Raw genomic sequence first — 20,230 nt, 5'->3', positions numbered from 1 at the left:
GCCTCAAGTTTTTTCTTTATTTTAGCTATGTAGTTGGAGCCATACGTTTCTGTCAGCCATCTTTTATAGCCAGTAGTTGCTTTGTGGGGAATCAATTTCATCTCGGTTCTTTTCAATTTGACATTTAATCATATCTTTCCTTAAACTAATCTATGGTTCCTTTCTATCGAAAATTTCAAGCCGAGGCTTTTGGCAAAGAAAAATGGATACATTTTCCTGGTGTAAGAAGCTAAGCTGTCTTTGCCCTCGTTTATCTCTTTCACCATATCCATATTTGCCTGCTACTTCTGGACCATAATTATTGTGTAATATGCTTTGTAGGTTTCTAGGTAGTCATAAACTTCTACAATTTCTTCATTAGAGTATTTATTCAGGATTGCGAAAAAGTCTGGCAACACGTTATTTTCTCGGAAACCGTTAGAACTATTTTTATAGGTAAGGTCTTTTAATGCGGCCGATATTATAGTGGTAATTACATTATTGTCCGTTTTTCTGGAAATCTATTGAACTTTCTTATTTCCAAATGGAACACCCTGTATATTTTTAAGTTTTGGAATCCTAAGCCGCGAGTAGTCGCGCCGTTAGATAGAATCTCACATTTGATCCTTTTTCGCGATAACTTGATGAAAAATTTTGCAATTTTGAAAACATTTCGAAGTGCCTCAAGGAAGGGTCTAGTAATGTGTAGGTATTTTTTTTTTCTTCTTTTTGTGGAAGTTATGGCTTTGGGGAAAGCCAATTAGCTTTAATAATTGTTAAATATTTTTAACAAGGCAAGTAAATAAAAATACTATAAAATAAAAATTTGTTGTAAATTCGTATTGTGAGATGAAATCTACCACGCGACTGTTCACGTTACAGAAGTGAGCGCGACTACTCCCGGGTTAAGGGATACTGATTATTTTTCATATGATATTCCCTATACCTAAATGCCATAATTTCGGAGTATTGCTACATTTATTAAAAAATTTTTTAAACAATTTATAAAAATCAATTTTTTCGGCCCGGGTAGACATTATTTTAGGTTCTTTAGATCATTGGGAACAAAAAAAAGTTCTTTTGTAATTTTTCTTCTTGTAAAAGTTTTAAGTTAATCGTTTTCAAGTTAAATTTTTTTCAGTTTATAATTATTTATAACTCGGAAACGATTAACTTTAGAGGAAAATTACAAAAGACCTTTTTTGTTCACAATGATCCAATGAAACTAACATATTATGTTAAAAATCAATTTTTTCGGTCCGGGTAGACATTGTTAATGTCTACCCGGACCGAAAAAATTGATTTTTATAAATTGTTTAAATTATTTTTAATAAATGTAGTAATAACTCAGAAATTGTGGCATTTAGGTATAGGGAATATCATATGAAAAATAATCAGTATCCCTTAAAATTCCAAAACGCAAAAAATATACAGGGTGTTCCATTTGAAATAAGAAAGTTCTTTAGATTTCCAGAAAAACGAAAGATTTGACGACAATGTAATTACTACTATAATATCAGCTGTATTAAAAGACCCTCACCCACCAAAATCTAGCGGTTTCCGAGAAATTACTGTGTTGCCAGACTTTCTCACAACCCTGTATGTTTGGATTTAGGCAAACTCAATTTGACTTCCAATCTGGGAATTCCAAAACCTGCGAAACTATAAAAAAAATTTCTAGGATGAAGTTAAATAAACACCACTTTAAAACTATTCCTTTATTCTGAATGTCAAACACACATAACTGAATGAGTTACACAATAATATTTGCACCAAGGCACCTCAAAACTAAACATAATTTAAAATAATAGTAAAAAAAGATCTTAATGTTCTAATTTAGAAGTACAATCTGGCGTCAATCATCCTTCCATCAATTCTAGCTTTATCAAGATTTTCTAAACATTTCGTTAAGGAAAATTCATTACATGTTTGTACTGAAAATTGTATAAATTTTAAATCATGTAAATATAAATAATAAAAAGCAAAATATTCGTATTGACCCATTGTTGATGTTTCCATTATTTTAACTCATATTACACCTCTTTTAATAAATGCCCTATTCATAATTTTTTCTTAGACCATCTTTTGTTGGAAAAAATATTTCCTTGCAATTAAAACACTGAAGATACTTTTCTCCATAAATAGGGTATCCTTGGAAAGTCTCATCCTGGATATGTACAACACCATCAAGTATTTGCTTAAAATTCGTCAATGTAACTTGATAGTTTTTAGTATAAGTGAATAGCTGTAAGAGAAGTTTTAGATTAAAAAAGGATACTGATAGCTTTTTCAGCTTGCCAATCTGATGCGTAAGTCAATAGCACTGAGCCTTGTCCTTTTGTTTCAAATCCTTGAACATCGCCAAATTCTTGACATTTTTCATTCAGCAGGTTGTAACTCAATGTAGAGGGCAGCTAAAAATAAAAAAATAATTTCAAATAAGTATGTATCAGTAGAGTAGAGTATTTATTGGTAATAATGTACAAATGTACTTTTACAGGTCAGAAATAATTAAAATTGTCTAAAATTACATTAAAAGTTGACAGTACTTCAGTAAAAAAAACCTATTACTAAAATTTAAAAACTAAACACTATCAACATCAAAGGTTACCTGGAACATGAAATTATGATTGGCAGGGATAATCAGACTAATGAACTGAAAGGAAGAATCACTCTTTGGCGGGCAGCCTATGGAAAACTGAGAGAAACTTATAAAAGTGAGCTGTCCAAATGCCAAAAGTAAAGGTATTTATCCAGTGCATCCTCCCAGTCTTGACATACGGAGCAGAAACACTACCTTAACATGTTAGGAATAACTCCGCAAGACAGAATAATAAACAAGATATCAGAAGAACCAAGTTGACTGACATCAATGAAAGGATAGCCAGACTAAAGGACACATAACCAGATTGACAGATGGGCAATGGACAGAGGTTATTGGAATTGAGACCAAGGAATTGGGGATAAAGGAAAAGATGGGAAAGCGACTGATGCTGCAGGAAATACTTACATTTGAGATTAAAACTTTTTTGGAGAAAGTTTTGTTTGTATTATCAACAAATGATAGCCTGTCGCTGGTGTATGTGGAAATGTTGCCGGAATTTTGGAAACCTCTTCCCGATAGACTATTTGAACTGTTATATCCATCGTTATTTCCATTTCCGTAATTTCCGCCTCCACCAAAGCTATTTCCTCCTCCACTTTGGTAATCATCTACAACAAAACGTTTAATATTATGTATCTAGCATATGTATTGATTGAGAAATATTTCACCTGTTTAGCTCAGCACCTTTGACCAAAAACAAAGGTTCAATGTCACAGCCAAATTAAAATAGAGGAAACTTTCACTTAAAAAACAAAAGTCCAACACTTCTGCTGAGATAGAGAACGATAAAGTAAAAAGTTCTTGACCACTAGTTAACGGTGGAATTGAAACATACGGAAAGCACAAAAACTTCAAAATAATTTAAACTGATTAAAGCACAGTTCATATTAATACTAAGAAACAATACTCATTAGTTCTGAGATTAACATCATATTGATGAATATCCACAAAAACAAACAAAGTATAAAAATAATTACACTGAAGAATTATCTACATGAAGAACTGAAAATTTCGAGAAATCTAAATGACGAATGTCAAACCAAAACTTCAAAAATTCAATGAAATACATTGAGGAATTGCCTAAGAGCCGCTTTACATGACCGAGATTTACTTTGAAAATTATTTCAAGAATAATAACGAAAATTTATGTAGTAAAATTATACAATTTTTCCATTGTTCCTTGTTTTACACCTACAGTTAAATCTTAACATAATTTTTGTGAAACGCATGCGTAGTGTGTAACGTGACCGACATTAAACAGAATTTTGTTATAAATAAAAGGCCACTGATGAAAGAAAAATAAGTTAGAGGTAACGTAAGAAAAGAAGAAATGTGAAATGACATTTTAAGGTTATAAGTTACAACTTTCATTTGTTTATTTTTTTAGTAATATATTTGGAGAGAGAAGTAAATTCTTGTGCAAAAATAATTAATTTGAATAAATCAAAGATACTTATTCCAGCACACCAGTTTGGATTTAGAGAAAAATCATCTACAATCCTTCCTCTTTCAATAGTAACATCCAATATACAGGCAGCAAGATTGCAGAGACTAAAGGTCGCTGGAGTTTTCTTGGACATCAAGAAGGCTTTTGACTCTGTTTGGCATAGAGGATTGTTATATAAACTTCACAGAATGAAATGCTTCTCTAATACAGATTATTGACGAATTTTTTAGAAGACGCAGGTGTATAGTTAAGATCAATGAAACATATTCCCATTCATTTTCAGTGCAACAAGGAGTTCCACAAGGTTCACCACTCTCCCCTCTATTGTATAATCTCTATTGCAGTGACATATGCGACAATAGACTAACCAATACTAATTTGCTACAATTTGCTGATGACACTGCAGTGATATCATATGGAAAAATTTAATGAAGACAATGGACTTATTGCAGAAGCAGGTGGATGACATAATATCTTGGATGAATAAATGGAGATTAACAATAAATCCTTCTAAAACAAAACTAATAATATTTAACCATAGAATCCAAGATCACTCACCAACTATAAACATATGCGACAATATTATTAAACCCTCCCAATCTGTTACGTATTTGGGAATAGAAATAGATAACAAATTGAAGTTCAACCACCACACAGCAGTTATAAAAAGGAAAATTATAACTAGAGCAAAACACTTCAGAAGTTTAACATACAAGAATGAGGGAATTACAATTGAAACAGCAGCCAATATTTATAAAATGATTTGCAGGCCCATGCTGGAGTATGGTTCTGCAATTTTCTATAATGCTGAAGGTCCTGCCAAAAATAATATAAAAGTGGCTGAAACAACTAGCCTTCGACAAATTACTAGAATGCGTCATCCTGATAATCCACTTCATAATCCATCAAACAGAATGCTGTACGAGAAAACTGGAATTGAACCTATTAATGAGAGACTCAATAAGCTGTTTAAATATCTCTCTATTAATGACAATAACAAAAATTTGATTGAGCCCCACATTGTGAAGATACCAGAGGACAGTGCCCGTAGATATCCAGGAAGAACTCTTTTTGAAGAAATCTGCTACTCATCAAGACAATAAACAACTCTATTTAAATCATCATCTGTATTGTAACTAATTGTCAGTGATGTTGTGATTACCGCCACATACAAATATATTTTTTTTAATTATTGCATTGTATTAATATTAACAAAAAACATACTGTATTAATGTATATTAATTGTGTAAATTGGCTGAAAGACTTCGGTCGATGGCCTTTTGGTACATTGTATCAATAAAGTATGTCTTTCTCTCTCTCAAAGATACTTCACTGAATAAACAAATCAGCACGTGTTGTAATTATAAAGGTTGTTATCGTAAACACCACCACGTTATTTAACGTTCTGCACAGAAACTCACGCAGTTTACTCTGAAAACTTTCTAGAATATAGAACAGGTTCTAAATTTTTATATTGAAAATTACCATGGTAAATTTCAGAGTAAATCTTGTGTTTTACATCTAATATTTTTATTAGATAATTTTTCATGATAGTTATCAGCGTCAGTTTCAAAGTAAATCTCGGCCATGTAAAACGGCTCTAAAATACAAATTGTTATTCACTAGCTAAGATCACACCAAAGACGATGAGAATATGAATATAGAAGGCATAATATATGGAAGTTTATTTATGAAAATACCTACAAAATAGACTTTCTTTGGATATGATGCCCATTATCTTATAATTAATAACTTATATCTTTATCTTTATATATATATATTATAATATATCATTATAATATATCTTTATATTATAATGATTACATGTAAATAAGTTTTCATTTCAAAATTGAAAAATTAAAATTTTTTTCCACTATTTGAAAATATAATTTTTTTCATATTATACCTTTTAAAGACCAAAAATATTTCTTGTTGAATGTTGTACATTCTTTTGCCAAGTACAAGGATAAATAATATAATAATGGTTTTCATTACGTCCAGAGATAGGCAAGAATCTGCTTCGATGCTTGTATTTAGATGTTCGCAACACATCTTCAATTTATGATCGGAAAAACGATTATGTGAATCTATTTTTTATTTTCAGAGACAACTGCCTAATTTAGAGAACCAGAGTGTCTACCTTAGCCTATTAACCATTATTTTAAACGAAGATGAGTCCAGATATCAATATTATCAAGAGCAGCAGATACTTAACGACAAACTTTATACCTTATTCAATGTTATTATTTAAACTACACATTATCAAACTCTTTTTGAAATCTTCAGGAGCTAGTGGATCAAATTCACTGGATTATTTTGTGTATTAAGAGGAATCAATTTATTAGGAATATTTTCACCAACTGCAGTATGAATGACCAGACAGCTAAGACTTAAAAATTAATTTATTCCATCAAATTAGAAACATACATTACAAAGTTAAGATTAAGATAATATTATTTTCTTCTCAGTAGCTTATCACTTCCAGGCTGAAAATAAAGAAAATCTAAACTAGCAAAAACAGATAAGATCTAGATTGACATTAAAATTTAGTAGTTAAGCAGGTCAAGAAACAACAGACAAAATAAAAAATAAATTGCCAAATGTGTGGGTAAATATCCACAATGCTTGTTACTAAAATCTTTTTTACTAAGTTATCAAATAAAAGAAGTGGCATGGGGAATCTGAAGAACTAGGAAAAAAGATCACAAGATTAATTGAATATTTAAAGGAAATATTTAAATTTTAGATAAGAGATGGAAAAATATGAAGTAGCATTTCACTTCATGAGATTAAATTGATAAAAAATCACCCAAAAAGCATGTGAAAGAAAAAAAAAAGATGAAGGCAGAATTTGTTTGGTTATGTTCACTTGAATCATCTGATTTTGGAGGTTTAATTTTAATTTCACAAAATTTATTATTTCATTTATATTTCAGTACACTTCCTTTAATTCGGCACATTACAGCCAGACACGATTGATTATAATCAGACACAACATTGGGGTGTCAAGGCCAAATGTGAACAGTGTGCCTTGAACCAACCTTCAAATTCGAGACAAGTCCAATAAATGGACCTCAACTAGAGTTTTAATCTATTGCTCTACAAAATATGTAAATAACTCAGGTAAGAGTGAGAATGTGAGTCCTGATAATAGTTAAAATAAAATTAATAGTCATACAGCAACCAGGGTTCTGAGATTTTTACGTCACTCTGAGATTCTGAATAGCAATTGCAAAGATAGATAGATTGAACTAATAGGAAACAAACCATACCTGAGACACCTGATCAGACAAATGTTTTCATTTCTAACCAACTTGGCATTAACACATTCAGTGCCATGCTAGTTCACAAAATTTTCATTCTGGGTCAAAATGTTTTTTTAATGAATAGTTTTTTTATGTTATTTTGGGGTGACTGAAGCAATTTTTTTTATTTATTTGCAGTTTATTTTTCTATTTTTGTATGTTTATATGAATTTCTAGTTACATACAACCGATCTTTTCATGTCTAAGGCCAAACCCAGTTATACCAGGAAATTGGCTCAGGCTGTAACATTAGGTTTGTTTTAGCAAACAGTCAAACTAGTCAGAAACCGTCAGCAAACAGTTGGTCAGTGAGAGAACATAATACAGTCAGCAGTGCTATCCCCTCTACTCGCGCTGCTCCACTATTCGCTGATGGTTTCAAACCATTTGAAACTGATGCTAGAACAAACCTATTATTCTCTACATATAAAAACTTAAGTGTGTCCTTTTAGGAGACACGACGAGCCATGTGTATCTTTTTCGGTACACAGCGTTGAGGACAGTGTGTATCTAAAAGGATACACTGGCGCTGAGAGTGTTAAACAATGGCTATCCACAGCAAAATCTACAGTTCTTTGGTCTCGTGAGGCGACAATTATTTATAGAGAACAATAATTGTTTCTGTGAGCGTTCCAGGAAGAAAATCAAGAGGGCAGTCAGTAACGAGATGGTCTGACCAACTTCAGAAGGGCACTCATTCAGTGAAACCCTTAGAGCATCTAAAGATAGAGACAAATGGAGAACATTTGTTAGGAGTTAGGAGTATTGGAGGAAATCATGAGCCTCAATAATGGGGAAATGAAAAGGGAGAACAAAATTCTAGTTTTCCTTAGAGTGATGTAGACCTATTCTTCAATAAATATGTGTCATGCATAAAGAACAACGGACTATACTAAATTTAAAATCAAGGTGCAGTAGAAATAAACAAACCAAGACACGTTAAATGCTACTAGGAGCACTCCCGAATCATAATTTACAATGTATAAACTTTGGAAATCATGATTAGGGATTTACAATGTATCTACACTGTAAATTATGATTCAGGAGTGCTTCTAATAGTAGCATTTACAGTGTCTTGGTTTGTTTATTTCTACTGCATATGGATTGTAAATTTAGTATAGTTTACAACTAAATTAGATAACGTGTGATGGGAAGTTTGACCTATTCCTAGTCTTCACAGTAATGATCGATCTTTTAGTTGATTAACGGTTGACAATTCTACAGAAGAGCTTCATCAATACTCAAAAAAAGATTATAACTCACCAATTACTTGTTTTTAAAATAGTCGTGTAGAAAAATTACTACTAATGAAATTATTTATTGAATGACATTTTTATAATACAGAAATGTGACATTGTTAGATCTTGCAACATTTATTTATGGAACAGTAAGTCCCGAATGTGCCGCATTATAGGAAGTTTTACTGTATCATATTTTGAATTAAACACTGAAAAACAGTGTCTAGATTTCGTGATTTATACTTTTTATTAACAATGACAAAAATACTCACCACCTCCACCTCTGTGATAGGAATTTCCAGATCCCAAGTTCGACGACTGCGAGTTATAGTTGGAAGTCTGCGAGTTGTAATTTGAACTTGAATTGTTACCAAATGGTTGTGGGTTACCACCTCCACCACCACCAAGTGAGTTTGAAACCAATGAGCTGAGATCGTTAGATCCTAAGTTGTTTCCCAATAGACTGCCAAGGTTGGCAGACTGCAGAGCATTAAGAGCGCTCAAACCTGTATGAAAAGTAAATCAAACTCATGTTCTAGACTAAAAGACGGTTGAACCCGTTTATTGGAATAGCCTTTGTGGCAAGCAAAAATATTCCTATAACCGGTATATTCTAATAACCGATCATTGGTAGCTAGCAGAAACATTTCGGGGCCTCATAATTTTATTCCTTAAACCAGGATATTTCTATAACTGGTATTCTAATAAGCGGGTTCAACTTTACATTTAACATAATGTTAACCTTTATTAATCTGGGTGAGGTGCAATTCCTACACAGTCCTCAATTTTAGCATGTGGTAGGTTTGGCAAGGACACAAATAAAATTTTTAATGAAAGGACTAAGATTCTTGGAAACCAAAGAAATGAATATAAACCAGATTTTTATTGTTTATTTTAACATACCATTGACAAGATAATTGCACTGCTTAATATTAACTGGCAAGTGTCTCCTGTTTATCATCCTTAAATTTCTTTCGCTTTAAATGCAGAACTAAATAAAATTAGAAAGAATTTCTGTGAAATGACCTACTATAACAGTACATATTTAAAGAATAAGAAAGAAATAAACTTACATACTGACGGTTAAACTGTAAAACCTCGTAAGTCGATTTTTGTCGTAATTATACTTTGTTGGTTTATAATTTTACATATCTTTTAAACTACGAAAGCTTGTAAGTCAATATTAAAATTTAACTATGGTTTGTTTTTTAACCAAGAGGAGTGATTCAAATTTACCGCGCTCTATTGCTTGTTTGTAATTGGTCCAACCGCAGGCAAGTTTACTCCACTGTTATAAAATTTTGACACTAATGACATTTATCAAATTTTGACACTTGTGACATTTCATAGGTTAATTAAGGTATATCGGCTATTTTCGTATTTTCTGTGTTATTCCTTTAATTTTTAGATTGTTAGTCTGCTTTCATATAAAAAGCTATTGTTTTTGGAACTCTTTAGCGACATATTAATTTAATATAATATTTATGGATTACCGTTGAGGCCGGCTAGATCAACCAAAAAAGAATATTTATTTGGTTATTATTCTAGTGACTTTCTTGGGTGTGAATCTGTCTTTTTAGTTTACTCCTCCTGGTTAAAAAATAAAATATAGTACCATTAAATTTTAATATTTACAAGCTTTCGTAGTTTAAACGATATGTAAGTTATAAACCAACAAAGGATAAAAGTCATAACGAACCAAAAATCGACTTGCAAGGTTTTGCAGTTTAACCGTCGATATCTTATCTTACATATCTATCACTCTAGCAAACAGAACATCCAAGAACATTTTGTACAATCTACTTTGTCTCCTAATCCAAAAACATTCTAACGAGTATCATAGCCAAAATCTAACCTTTATATACTTCTTGTAGCATTAAAATTTGAAAATTTTGGAATTAAAAATGTTTCAAAATCTGCCCTCCAAGAAGTAGAAATATCTTCCAAGATGACAAAGACTAAAATGTATCATAAGATAGGTAATCATTTCTTAAGGGGCATAGGCGATAGGCACAAAATTTTGGTCCAATGCTACTTAAATGTATTAATGTTTTTTTCGAATCCTGAGAAAACTAATAAATATTTTTAAAAAATTTAAACACAGAATGAAAGATTACATTATTACTGAGGGCCGAAAGTTCCTTAGAATAAACAAAAAGTATATTTGAAATTAAAAATGACATTAAATTTTCTTTTTCTCACCCCTGTAACTTATTAAAATAAACAGAAGTTTTCAGGGACTTTGGCACTGAAAACAAAACATGTGGACAAAGCATGTAGCCCAGATCTAAGAATCGAACAGCCATTTTAACAGAGCAGCTGGTGGGAATAATAAGACGGGGCAAACCAAAACTGGGACTGATAGATGGGGCAACACAGGATGCTGGGAAGAATCGGTGTTCTGAATTGGAAATCCAATTGCCAACTAGAAGGGACAGAGTACAAAAGCATAGAAAGCTTGTAAGCACCGAGATCATGATGATTTTATGATAAAAGGTCTTCATGCAAACTTTTTTAATTGAAATACAACTCAGGAATCTATGAAAAACCTTGTATCTTGCCTGATCGCTGCTGTCGACATAACAGCAGAAAAAATGAAAAAATTGTTCATATTTTGTACAAAAAGTACAAAAAAAAGTTTCAAACCTCACAAAACTTATTATCAAATTAAATTTATTTACCAAAATTTTAATTCCAAACAGTATGCATCAACCCTTCTCACCCAGATTTGTGAAGGTTAAAATCAAAAACTTTTATACTTGATATTACACTAGGAAAAAACAAAATATTTGTATTCTTTAACGTAACATGTAGATAAGCCTTATTAAATTTGACCACACGAAAGATAATTTTTTTTAAAATATGCTCAATATTTATTAGCATAAAAATGAAACTTCAAAACAAAATGCCAAACAAAGTCAGTAATACCCTTGAAACAAAATATATGGGAATTCACTTATCTTCTTATATATAAAAATATTAATAGACTGTATACTACACAAAATGCAAACCAGACTACAATTTTCTACACAAGCTTCACCTAATTACACATCACATTAGCTGGAAACAATGAAGGCTTTGGTATTCTTTCACATGACTTTTTTCAAATAAATAACTTCACCCTTGCATAGCATTTTTACTTAATTAAGTGCTTCCTATTTTTAAACTTAGATTAAACAAATCGTGTGAGAAATCATCTAAATAAATGCAAAGATTTATGGACTATCACATTGTACAAATGTCTGCAGTGGCTTCACTGGGTGGCATATATCCCAAACATCTGCTTTGCAATAGTGCCAAATTGCAGGATCTTGGTGGCCAGCTCACATCACTTACAAGTGAGATGACCTCAAATCACTTGTGTAGAATGTTCTGAGGTGTGAGCTGTGTGGCACTCAGCTCCCGTCTTGTTGATACTACATTTCTTCGTCATCATCTAAATTCAAGTACCAAGCTGTGATAAAAGGCTAGGTTCTTGTAAAATCTATTGCCTCATATTATTTTGCCCTCATAGACACAGCAATACTTTTGGCAGATCTTACTTTTCAACCACATACGGATGTGGTTGATTTATTCATTGAGCCAGTGACTTTAAATTTATTAATCACACTGCAAGTAGTGATCTAGCTGTATGACAAGGCCATTTTGATGAAACGATTTTATTATTTTCATGTGTTATATGCTACATCCATCCATGATGACACAGTAAAACAGACACTAAAAAAGACCAATTTGATGTAGAATATGGCTGTCACCAACTGTCAGTTCAAAACTATCGATACTCATGTAACTATGTATAATATCAGTTCAAACATCAAATGCAAACCCCAGATGCTCATTTCAACTAAAATATCCATTTTAAATGTTTAGAATACAGGTATTGTATACAGACTATTACCATGTAAATTTTGAATAAATATTCTTCAACGATTTGGCCAAAACGAATACAAAACTTAGCAAAACTATTGCAAAAGCTAGTTAGTTGGTAATGGAACTTCAGTGGAGCTATGTATCATTAAAAGAAAATGTTAAAATATGTTTCTACCTTAATTTTTTAAGAATAAAATTTATACTAACACCTATAATTGCTAATCTAGAGCAAAAATCTTTGCTTTTAACGTTAAAATTGGCAAAACATATTTAGACACAAGGAAAAAAGTATTTTGTAATTGTTTTGTACAAAAAAACTGTTGATAACATTTGCAATAATGGCCATAAGTAACATAATGCAATGAGGGAGGCATTATCTGTACTGGAGCTTTTCTGTGAACGTTAACATAAATGCTTAAGATGAGAACAGACAAAACAGAACTACCAATACCAGGTTTGATATAGTGTTCCTTCATATTTAGTAGTTACCATTTTGTAGTCCCTTATTAAAATGTAATGAAAAAGTTATATATTATATTGCATATTCTAACATTTTCGTCTAAAAAATACATGTTTCCATGACTAACAAACTACCCTCTTTTTTCTTAAGAACTATATTTTACTCTCTCTATTGTCCTAACAAAACACCTATAACAACTAGAAATTCCCCAACTCATTAAACAAAATTATTAAGACTTACATACCTGTCAAACTACTCAATTGTTGCAAAGTATTATTCGGAACTGCTCCCAAAAGTCCATTAGTTGACGAATTAGACTGATTATTAAGATTATGAGCGACACACTTCAAAGGCTCTCCATTGGGCCCTAGACCCATTCCGATCGACCTTAAACCCTCGGGCAACTTGATATTATCATTTGCCCTATCCATTCTCACTGCCAATGTACGATCAAAGAAAGATTGATGATTGAACATCGAAATGGCCTGTACAGCCTCGACAGGGTGATCATACTCAATGACAGCAAAACCTCTAATACGACCATCTTTGTCAAGAGGAAGATCAATATTTACTATTCTACCTGCCAATTTAAAGGCATCTCGCAACTTTTTCTCGTCAACATTGTATTCAAGCTGTGGAATAAATCAAGGGTTAAAAATTTACTTAAAAGATATAGCTTACAGACTTTCTTTTAGTGTTTCAAAATGTTTAATGGGCAGTATTTAAGACAAAAACAACCTTACAAGTTTTCAGACACCACAATTTATGACTAATACTGAAGAAAACGACTTTATATCAGAACCCAAGTCAAAATTTTACTTTGATTGTATGTACCACTAAATGTTTACTACATTTCTACATAGGTTGGGTATAAAACATTGCTTCAAGATTATAGACCACCTATACCCTTACTAGACTCCCAAAACTTACTATACTCACAGACGATAAACAAAGACTACAATTTTTCTAATTATATCTAAAGGGTTCAAGACTTTGAGTAAATAATGTTGTATACAGCGCAAACATTGTATCATAAAAAAATTTGACCTGTCATAAATTTCAGATTACACTTTTTGCTTTTGACTTGGGATGCACTATTTATCTCTAGACCCATTTTGAAACACTACTGAAGTACTCAACCATCTGCATTAGCAACAATGACAACTAAGATATTTTATCAGAAGAAATTTTTTATAGGTTTACCTTTTAAAAATCGGGAAGTCAAGACCAGAACCTCTAAGCACTAGACAAGACATTCCAAATTTTTCTTTTTAAAACCTTACACTGATACAGTTAGCAAAGAAAAAACAAAAATTCACTCATCAGAAAATATTTAAATAAAAGAATCTATTTTTATTTCCTCTGTACTTTTGAAAAACCTTGTGTTTGCACAAAATAAGATACAACTCATAGATTTTATTTTGGTTCATTTCTTTTCTTCAACTGTGACTTGAACCACATTTCCAGAATATTCCATGCTCCAATCCCTAACAATAACAATCTAAAGGACAAATTTCTGTGCCATTTTGTAACACTATTTCATTGAATTAGCACTATTTGTAAGTAACACTATTTCTAACAAAATGAATTAGTATTTTATCTCATTCTAAGGATCTTATTCCAAATACAGAATGGTTCAACATTATCATACCTTGCCTAAACAACCTTTTAGTTCTATCAACATGTAGAAGAAATCAGTGGCCAGGGTGGTTTCATATAATATTCAAGGTCCAAAAACTTTTGACGAGGAAATTGTACTTGCTAGTATTCACAAGAAATGATTTTTTTATTTTTTGGAACATCAGACTACGAAAATGTTCCGTGTATTTTGTTGGACAGAACTTCAAATGGATTTGTTACCATTTCATTAAACTCTCATGCAAAAATCAGATTAGTGTGTATCACCAACTGGGCATTTTAATAAGTGGAACACGAAAAACATGTCAAATGACGGTAATCACGTTGGTAAGTAATAGCAATAGCAGTCTGATTTTTGCAATGAGAGTTTAATGAAAGGGTAACAAATCACTTGGATGTTCTGTCCGACAAAATACATGGGACGTTTTTGTAATTGACGATCCAAATTTTTAAAGTGTTCCACAATTAAAACTTCCACTGTTCCCGTAAATCAAAGCTTGTCTGACTAGAAACTGTTAAGCTATGAACAAATTTTCAGCTTGCTAATATTCAACTTTTTGTGGTACGCGGGATTCAGGCCTAATGATTTCTTGTGAAAACTCTTACAACATATTTCCTCTTACAACAGTTTTTGGACCCTCGAATATTTCCTTAACCTTCGGAGTACAGAGATTATTTGACTTGATTACGATGATGGGTCAAGCGTGACCCATTCTCATTTTATTTATAAGGATGTTTTAAATAGTCAGTATTATTAAACAGTATCTTTAATTCAACAAAAAACAAAGAAACATGAAAATTATAATCCTAAATTTTTGTATTTAAATTTTTTAAGATGGTTCACCATCCTGGTCTTTTGGCAGTAGTTGCATTTAATTTTGACAATATGGACTTCTTCGCGTTTTGAATGAGTATTACAAACAAATCTTTTACACATGTCACCTTTTTGAATATACAGCGTGTCTACTTAAGTTGGAAACATATGGGAAACTTTTTTGTTATTCATTTTACGAAAAAAAGTTATTCTTTATAAAAAGTTCTGCATGCTCTAAAACCTAAGATTCAATCATCAGATATCAAATTTTGTTAATATTATACGAGGTATGTCAAAAAATATGAACTTCGTTCAAGAGTAAAGTACCTTTATTTCTCTCAATATCGAAAATTCTTATTATGAAAAGTTTTTTGGAAATAAAAACTAAGATCAAATATGCAATTACATACTTCTAATTGGAAAAAAATATTTTCCAAATTTTTCTCAAATTTATTGATACTAACTTCGTTTTTATTTATTACACATAGGATGACTCTTTTATTATTACTTTTACGAAAAAAGGTATTCTTTATAAAAAGCTCTGTATGTCCTAAGACCGAAGATGCAACCATCAGATATCACATTTTATTAATTTTATACGAGGTATGTCAAAAAATATGAATTTCACTCAAGAGTAAAGTACCTTTATTTTTCACACTATTGAAAACAGTTATTAAAAAAGTTGTTTAGAATTAAAAACTATGTTTCAATATGCAATTACATCCTTCTAATTGAAATATTGTGAAATATAAAGGTACTATAATCTTCAGCAATTTCATATTTTTACACACCTCGTATAAAATTAATAAAAGTTGATATATCATGGTTGTGTTTTAGATTTTAGACCATGCAAAGCTTTTTATGAAGAATAACTTTTTTTCGTAAAATGAATAATAAACAGTTATCATATTTGTAATAATTAAAAACGATGTTATTTATCCATAAATTTGAGAAAAAATTTTTTTTTCAATTAGAAGCATGTAATTGCATATTTCATCTTAGTTTTTAATTCCAAATAACTTTTTATCATAAGAATTTTCGATATTGAGAGAAATAAAGGTACTTTACCCTTGACCGAAATTCATATTTTTTGACATACCTCGTATAATATTGAGAAAACTTGATATCTGATGATTGAATCTTAGGGTTTTGGGGCATGCAGAACTTTTTATAAAGAATAACTTTTTTTCGTAAAATTAATAATAAAAATGTTTCCCATATGTTTCCAACTTAAGTAGACACGCTGTATATTGTCACTACCCCTACAACAATAACAACGACCTCATTTTGTTGCAGATTGTGGCACTTCTATTTGCTTTTTTACACTAACACCGGTGGTCTCTATTGCAGCGATTACGGATTTATGGTATCCGGTGGGTTCTTATTGTATTGCTTCCGCCCTTCGCTTTATATTGGGTGAGGTTAATTGTTTTCCAAGCTCCTCCAGAAATAGTTTGCACTATTTCTGGAGGAGTTTGCAGAAACGAAAGCATTGTAACACGCAATATCCAAAAAATTAGAAAATATACGTAAGGGCCATCTTCTTGTTGCTCTTTTACATGTGTACTCTCAGATCAATTTATCTATTTTTATTTATTTATTTATTTATTTCTAAAATATCAACTCCACTTTTGGTTTTGTTGTAATCCAAAATAATCTTTGGTTTAAACTTTTTGTCTTCCTCAGAAATTTCATGTTCATTGTGTAAGGTCGATAATAATACAACAAACTTGTTATGGGCCATTCCACGAACATACGCCTGTTTTGGATTACATCGACAACGAATATTTTACTGTACAACATAAGAAGAACGAAAGTAAATGGCGCTAATAATTATTCCAATAAACAACAATGTAATTTGCAATTTACTTTTCGTTCTTATTTTGCACAGTAAAATATTCGTTGTCGAAGTAATCCAAAACAGGCGTATGTTCGTGGAATAGGGTATAATGTTTTTAGTGAACAAAAATTTTGAAGAATACAGTGAGCGATCTGTCATTTCAAGCAATGATTTGGGTAAACTCTTCCTATTTTTTCTGATAGTACCCAAAAGAGTAAATTTTTGGATAAGAGTTCAACAGATAGAGCAATGTCGGTAAAAAAATTATCAGTTGTAATATTTCGACCAGACCTATACCAATGTTCTGCAAGTGTTTTGACAACCCTTGGGCCTTGGTTACGTTCAGATTGATCACCAATCTTTCCAGTATATATCTCAAAGTTACAGCAATAAAAATTTTTTCAGCGTCACATAGGGTCCAAGCCTTATACCATATTTCTTCGGTTTACTTGGTATATAAATCAGAAATGGACAACGTCCCCTAAAATCTATAAGCTGCTCGTCGATAGTACCAAAAGCAGATGGTTCATATAGTTCCCTACAATTTTGGGCAAATAGATCAGCGATTTCTAGAATAGGAGCTAATTTATCTCGTTCTCTTCTTTCTGCTCTCGTATCCAAATTATCAAAGCGAATATACTTCAAAATACTTATAGATCTATCCCGGCTTAGAGATGCTTTATAAATAGGACGTGTAAATGCATTATTTGTATTGGACCATAAATTATGCACCTTCTCATGGGACTCTCTGAACCTTCCACATAATATAAGTATACCAAAGAAAGCATGCAGTTCGACTAGATCAACTTAATCCAATCCTTCATTTTTTTCTCGTTCTGTTATACTCTTCTATAGCTCTCTTATTGGTATACTCGAGAATCATTGACATTATACTATCAGAAAAAAAATAAATTGATGGCATCCATGCATGTCTCAATATTTTGACTTTTCTTAGTTGGACCTACGTTTTTCTGCAATAAATTACATGCCAATGTCTTACCCTTTTTTGGAGCTAAATGACGCCATGTTCGTCCTTCGCACAAAACATCAGATACGTTAGATCTTTCACTATCTATATTTTCAGAAGTTGTCGCTAAAACTTCCTCGTTCTCGAGTTCAGTAATTGATAAATTACCTTCATGTGCTTCTGACTCACAACCGTCATTATCACTCGCTTCACTATTGCTTTCATCCAGCTCTGCAACATCATCTTCTTCAATATCTGATAGGAGTAAGGCATACAACTCAGCTTAACTCAAAGGTTTATTCTTTTTCCACATTTTGATATAATACTGCACACCAAGATCGATGCTTGAATTAAATTTATAAACAAACGTGAAATACCGCTTTACACCAAAGTTAGACCTATCGTCTCTGACGTTCTCATAGAATAATATGCCTATTAGACACTACATTTACTCCCAAGGTTACCTTATATCCACTAATATTTCTACAAACAATCATTTGGCCTAGAATATGTTCACTGGTATACAGAGAAGGCTGCGTTTTACGTGTATATACAAACATATTGAAAATATCCTTCAAAATCCAAAGACTGGGTCAGGACTGACCCGGCATCATAGATTTTACGTAGAAGAAAAACTGTAATTTGCATATACTCGAATGATACACGAAAAAATAGATTGAAACAAATGGAGAACTTATGATCAATCGGATTTGTAAAAAAAATATTTCATGAAATATTAAGAAATAAGTGAATTTCGGGTCACGCTTGACCCAGTCTTCGTACTCCGAAGGTTAAAAGATTTCTTTTACATTTGCATAAAACTAGAAGGTTGTTTGAGGCGTGATATTAGAGGTCCTGTTGTGTATTCCTTAGATGTGATTGGTAACCCTCAACAAAACCAAACAACAGAGAAATATTCTTCAAAACCCTCCAGTGGACGGGTGAGGCCTATCAGGTCTCACTCATATGGAAATATAATGTAATTTTACGTCTCTTGTCTGCTGGAGGGTTAATATAATCATTATTTAATAATACAGATGTTTATTGGTAACTTAAACTTTAACTGAATAATGTTATACTTACATTAGCAATGAAAACTCTGTTAACGAGTGGAGGGTCAATTTTCAACGATTCCAAGAACTGAGGACTCAAACCATAGGTGTTGCCCCAGTTTCCATCATTATTACTGCTGAAGGAGATGCTGTTGTTGAAGCTATTTCCGCCTCCGCCACCACCGAAGTTCCTCTCTGCTGGAGGTCTTCTGGAAGTTCCAGATAGTATAGCTCCAGTTCTGTCCCTAGTAACGCCTGAGTCATCCCTAACAACTAACTTTCTACCATTAACTTCATATCGCTGCATCTTCTCCATACATTTGTCAACAGAACCTTTATCAGCGAATTCAACGATACCGGTTCCTTTGGATTTGTTTGATTCATCGTAAAATAGCTCCACGAAGGAAACATCACCCACCTCATTCCTGAAGATGTCTTTCACATCTTGCCAACGATATTCGTAGGGAATGTTTGATACAAACACTCTAGTTTGGGAGGGTTTAGTGCTCCTTTGTGTTGTACTGGCGTTACCCCGGTCTCGGCTGCGGTCCCTGAAGCTATCTTCCCGTGGTCTTTTATTATCGCGCCTTCCGCGGTCGTTGTTAGATTCCGTATCAGTCATTCTAAAATCTTTTAACCCTCCTTCATCAATTAATGTACTTAAATAAGTGAATTTAAGGCTTACCTTTGGATAAATTGAAAATTGGGAACAAACGAGTCACCGGCGTCTATTCGCGTCGTCACCACACATCAAAATGGCGGTTCCCGTTTCTTTGTGAAAATGACGTGTATCGTATCTTTTTCCGGTTTACGGTATCCGGTCACGTGAACTAATTTTTGAGGTCACATGAAGTTAGCTGTAAATTTGTAAATTTAAATTTACACCCGATCATGACGTCACATTATATCAAAAAAGTTTTTATATTATAATTCACGATTCCAATAAAAATTCAGACAGAAACAAACAGACGTATCCATTAAGTTTATTACATATATCTTAAACTAAAAAACTTTA

The 20,230-nt window shown here is 32.1% G+C and overlaps 1 protein-coding gene across 1 annotated transcript; it reads right to left on the bottom strand.

Moving 5' to 3' along the window:
- Positions 1-1,682: 1,682 nt before the first annotated feature.
- Positions 1,683-20,064, bottom strand: LOC114329791 (heterogeneous nuclear ribonucleoprotein M). Its single transcript, XM_028279368.2, has 7 exons — positions 19,901-20,064; positions 19,247-19,845; positions 13,149-13,536; positions 8,847-9,080; positions 2,990-3,192; positions 2,258-2,393; positions 1,683-1,874 (listed from the first exon to the last, which is right to left on the bottom strand). The coding sequence occupies exons 2-7, from the start codon at positions 19,835-19,837 to the stop codon at positions 1,816-1,818; spliced, it is 1,611 nt and encodes a 536-aa protein (XP_028135169.1). The 5' UTR covers positions 19,838-19,845; positions 19,901-20,064; the 3' UTR covers positions 1,683-1,815.
- Positions 20,065-20,230: the final 166 nt, after the last annotated feature.

This window comes from Diabrotica virgifera, chromosome 1 (assembly GCF_917563875.1).
Source record: "Diabrotica virgifera virgifera chromosome 1, PGI_DIABVI_V3a".
Lineage (NCBI taxonomy): Eukaryota > Metazoa > Arthropoda > Insecta > Coleoptera > Chrysomelidae > Diabrotica > Diabrotica virgifera.
This window is presented reverse-complemented; position numbering and strand designations above follow the sequence as displayed.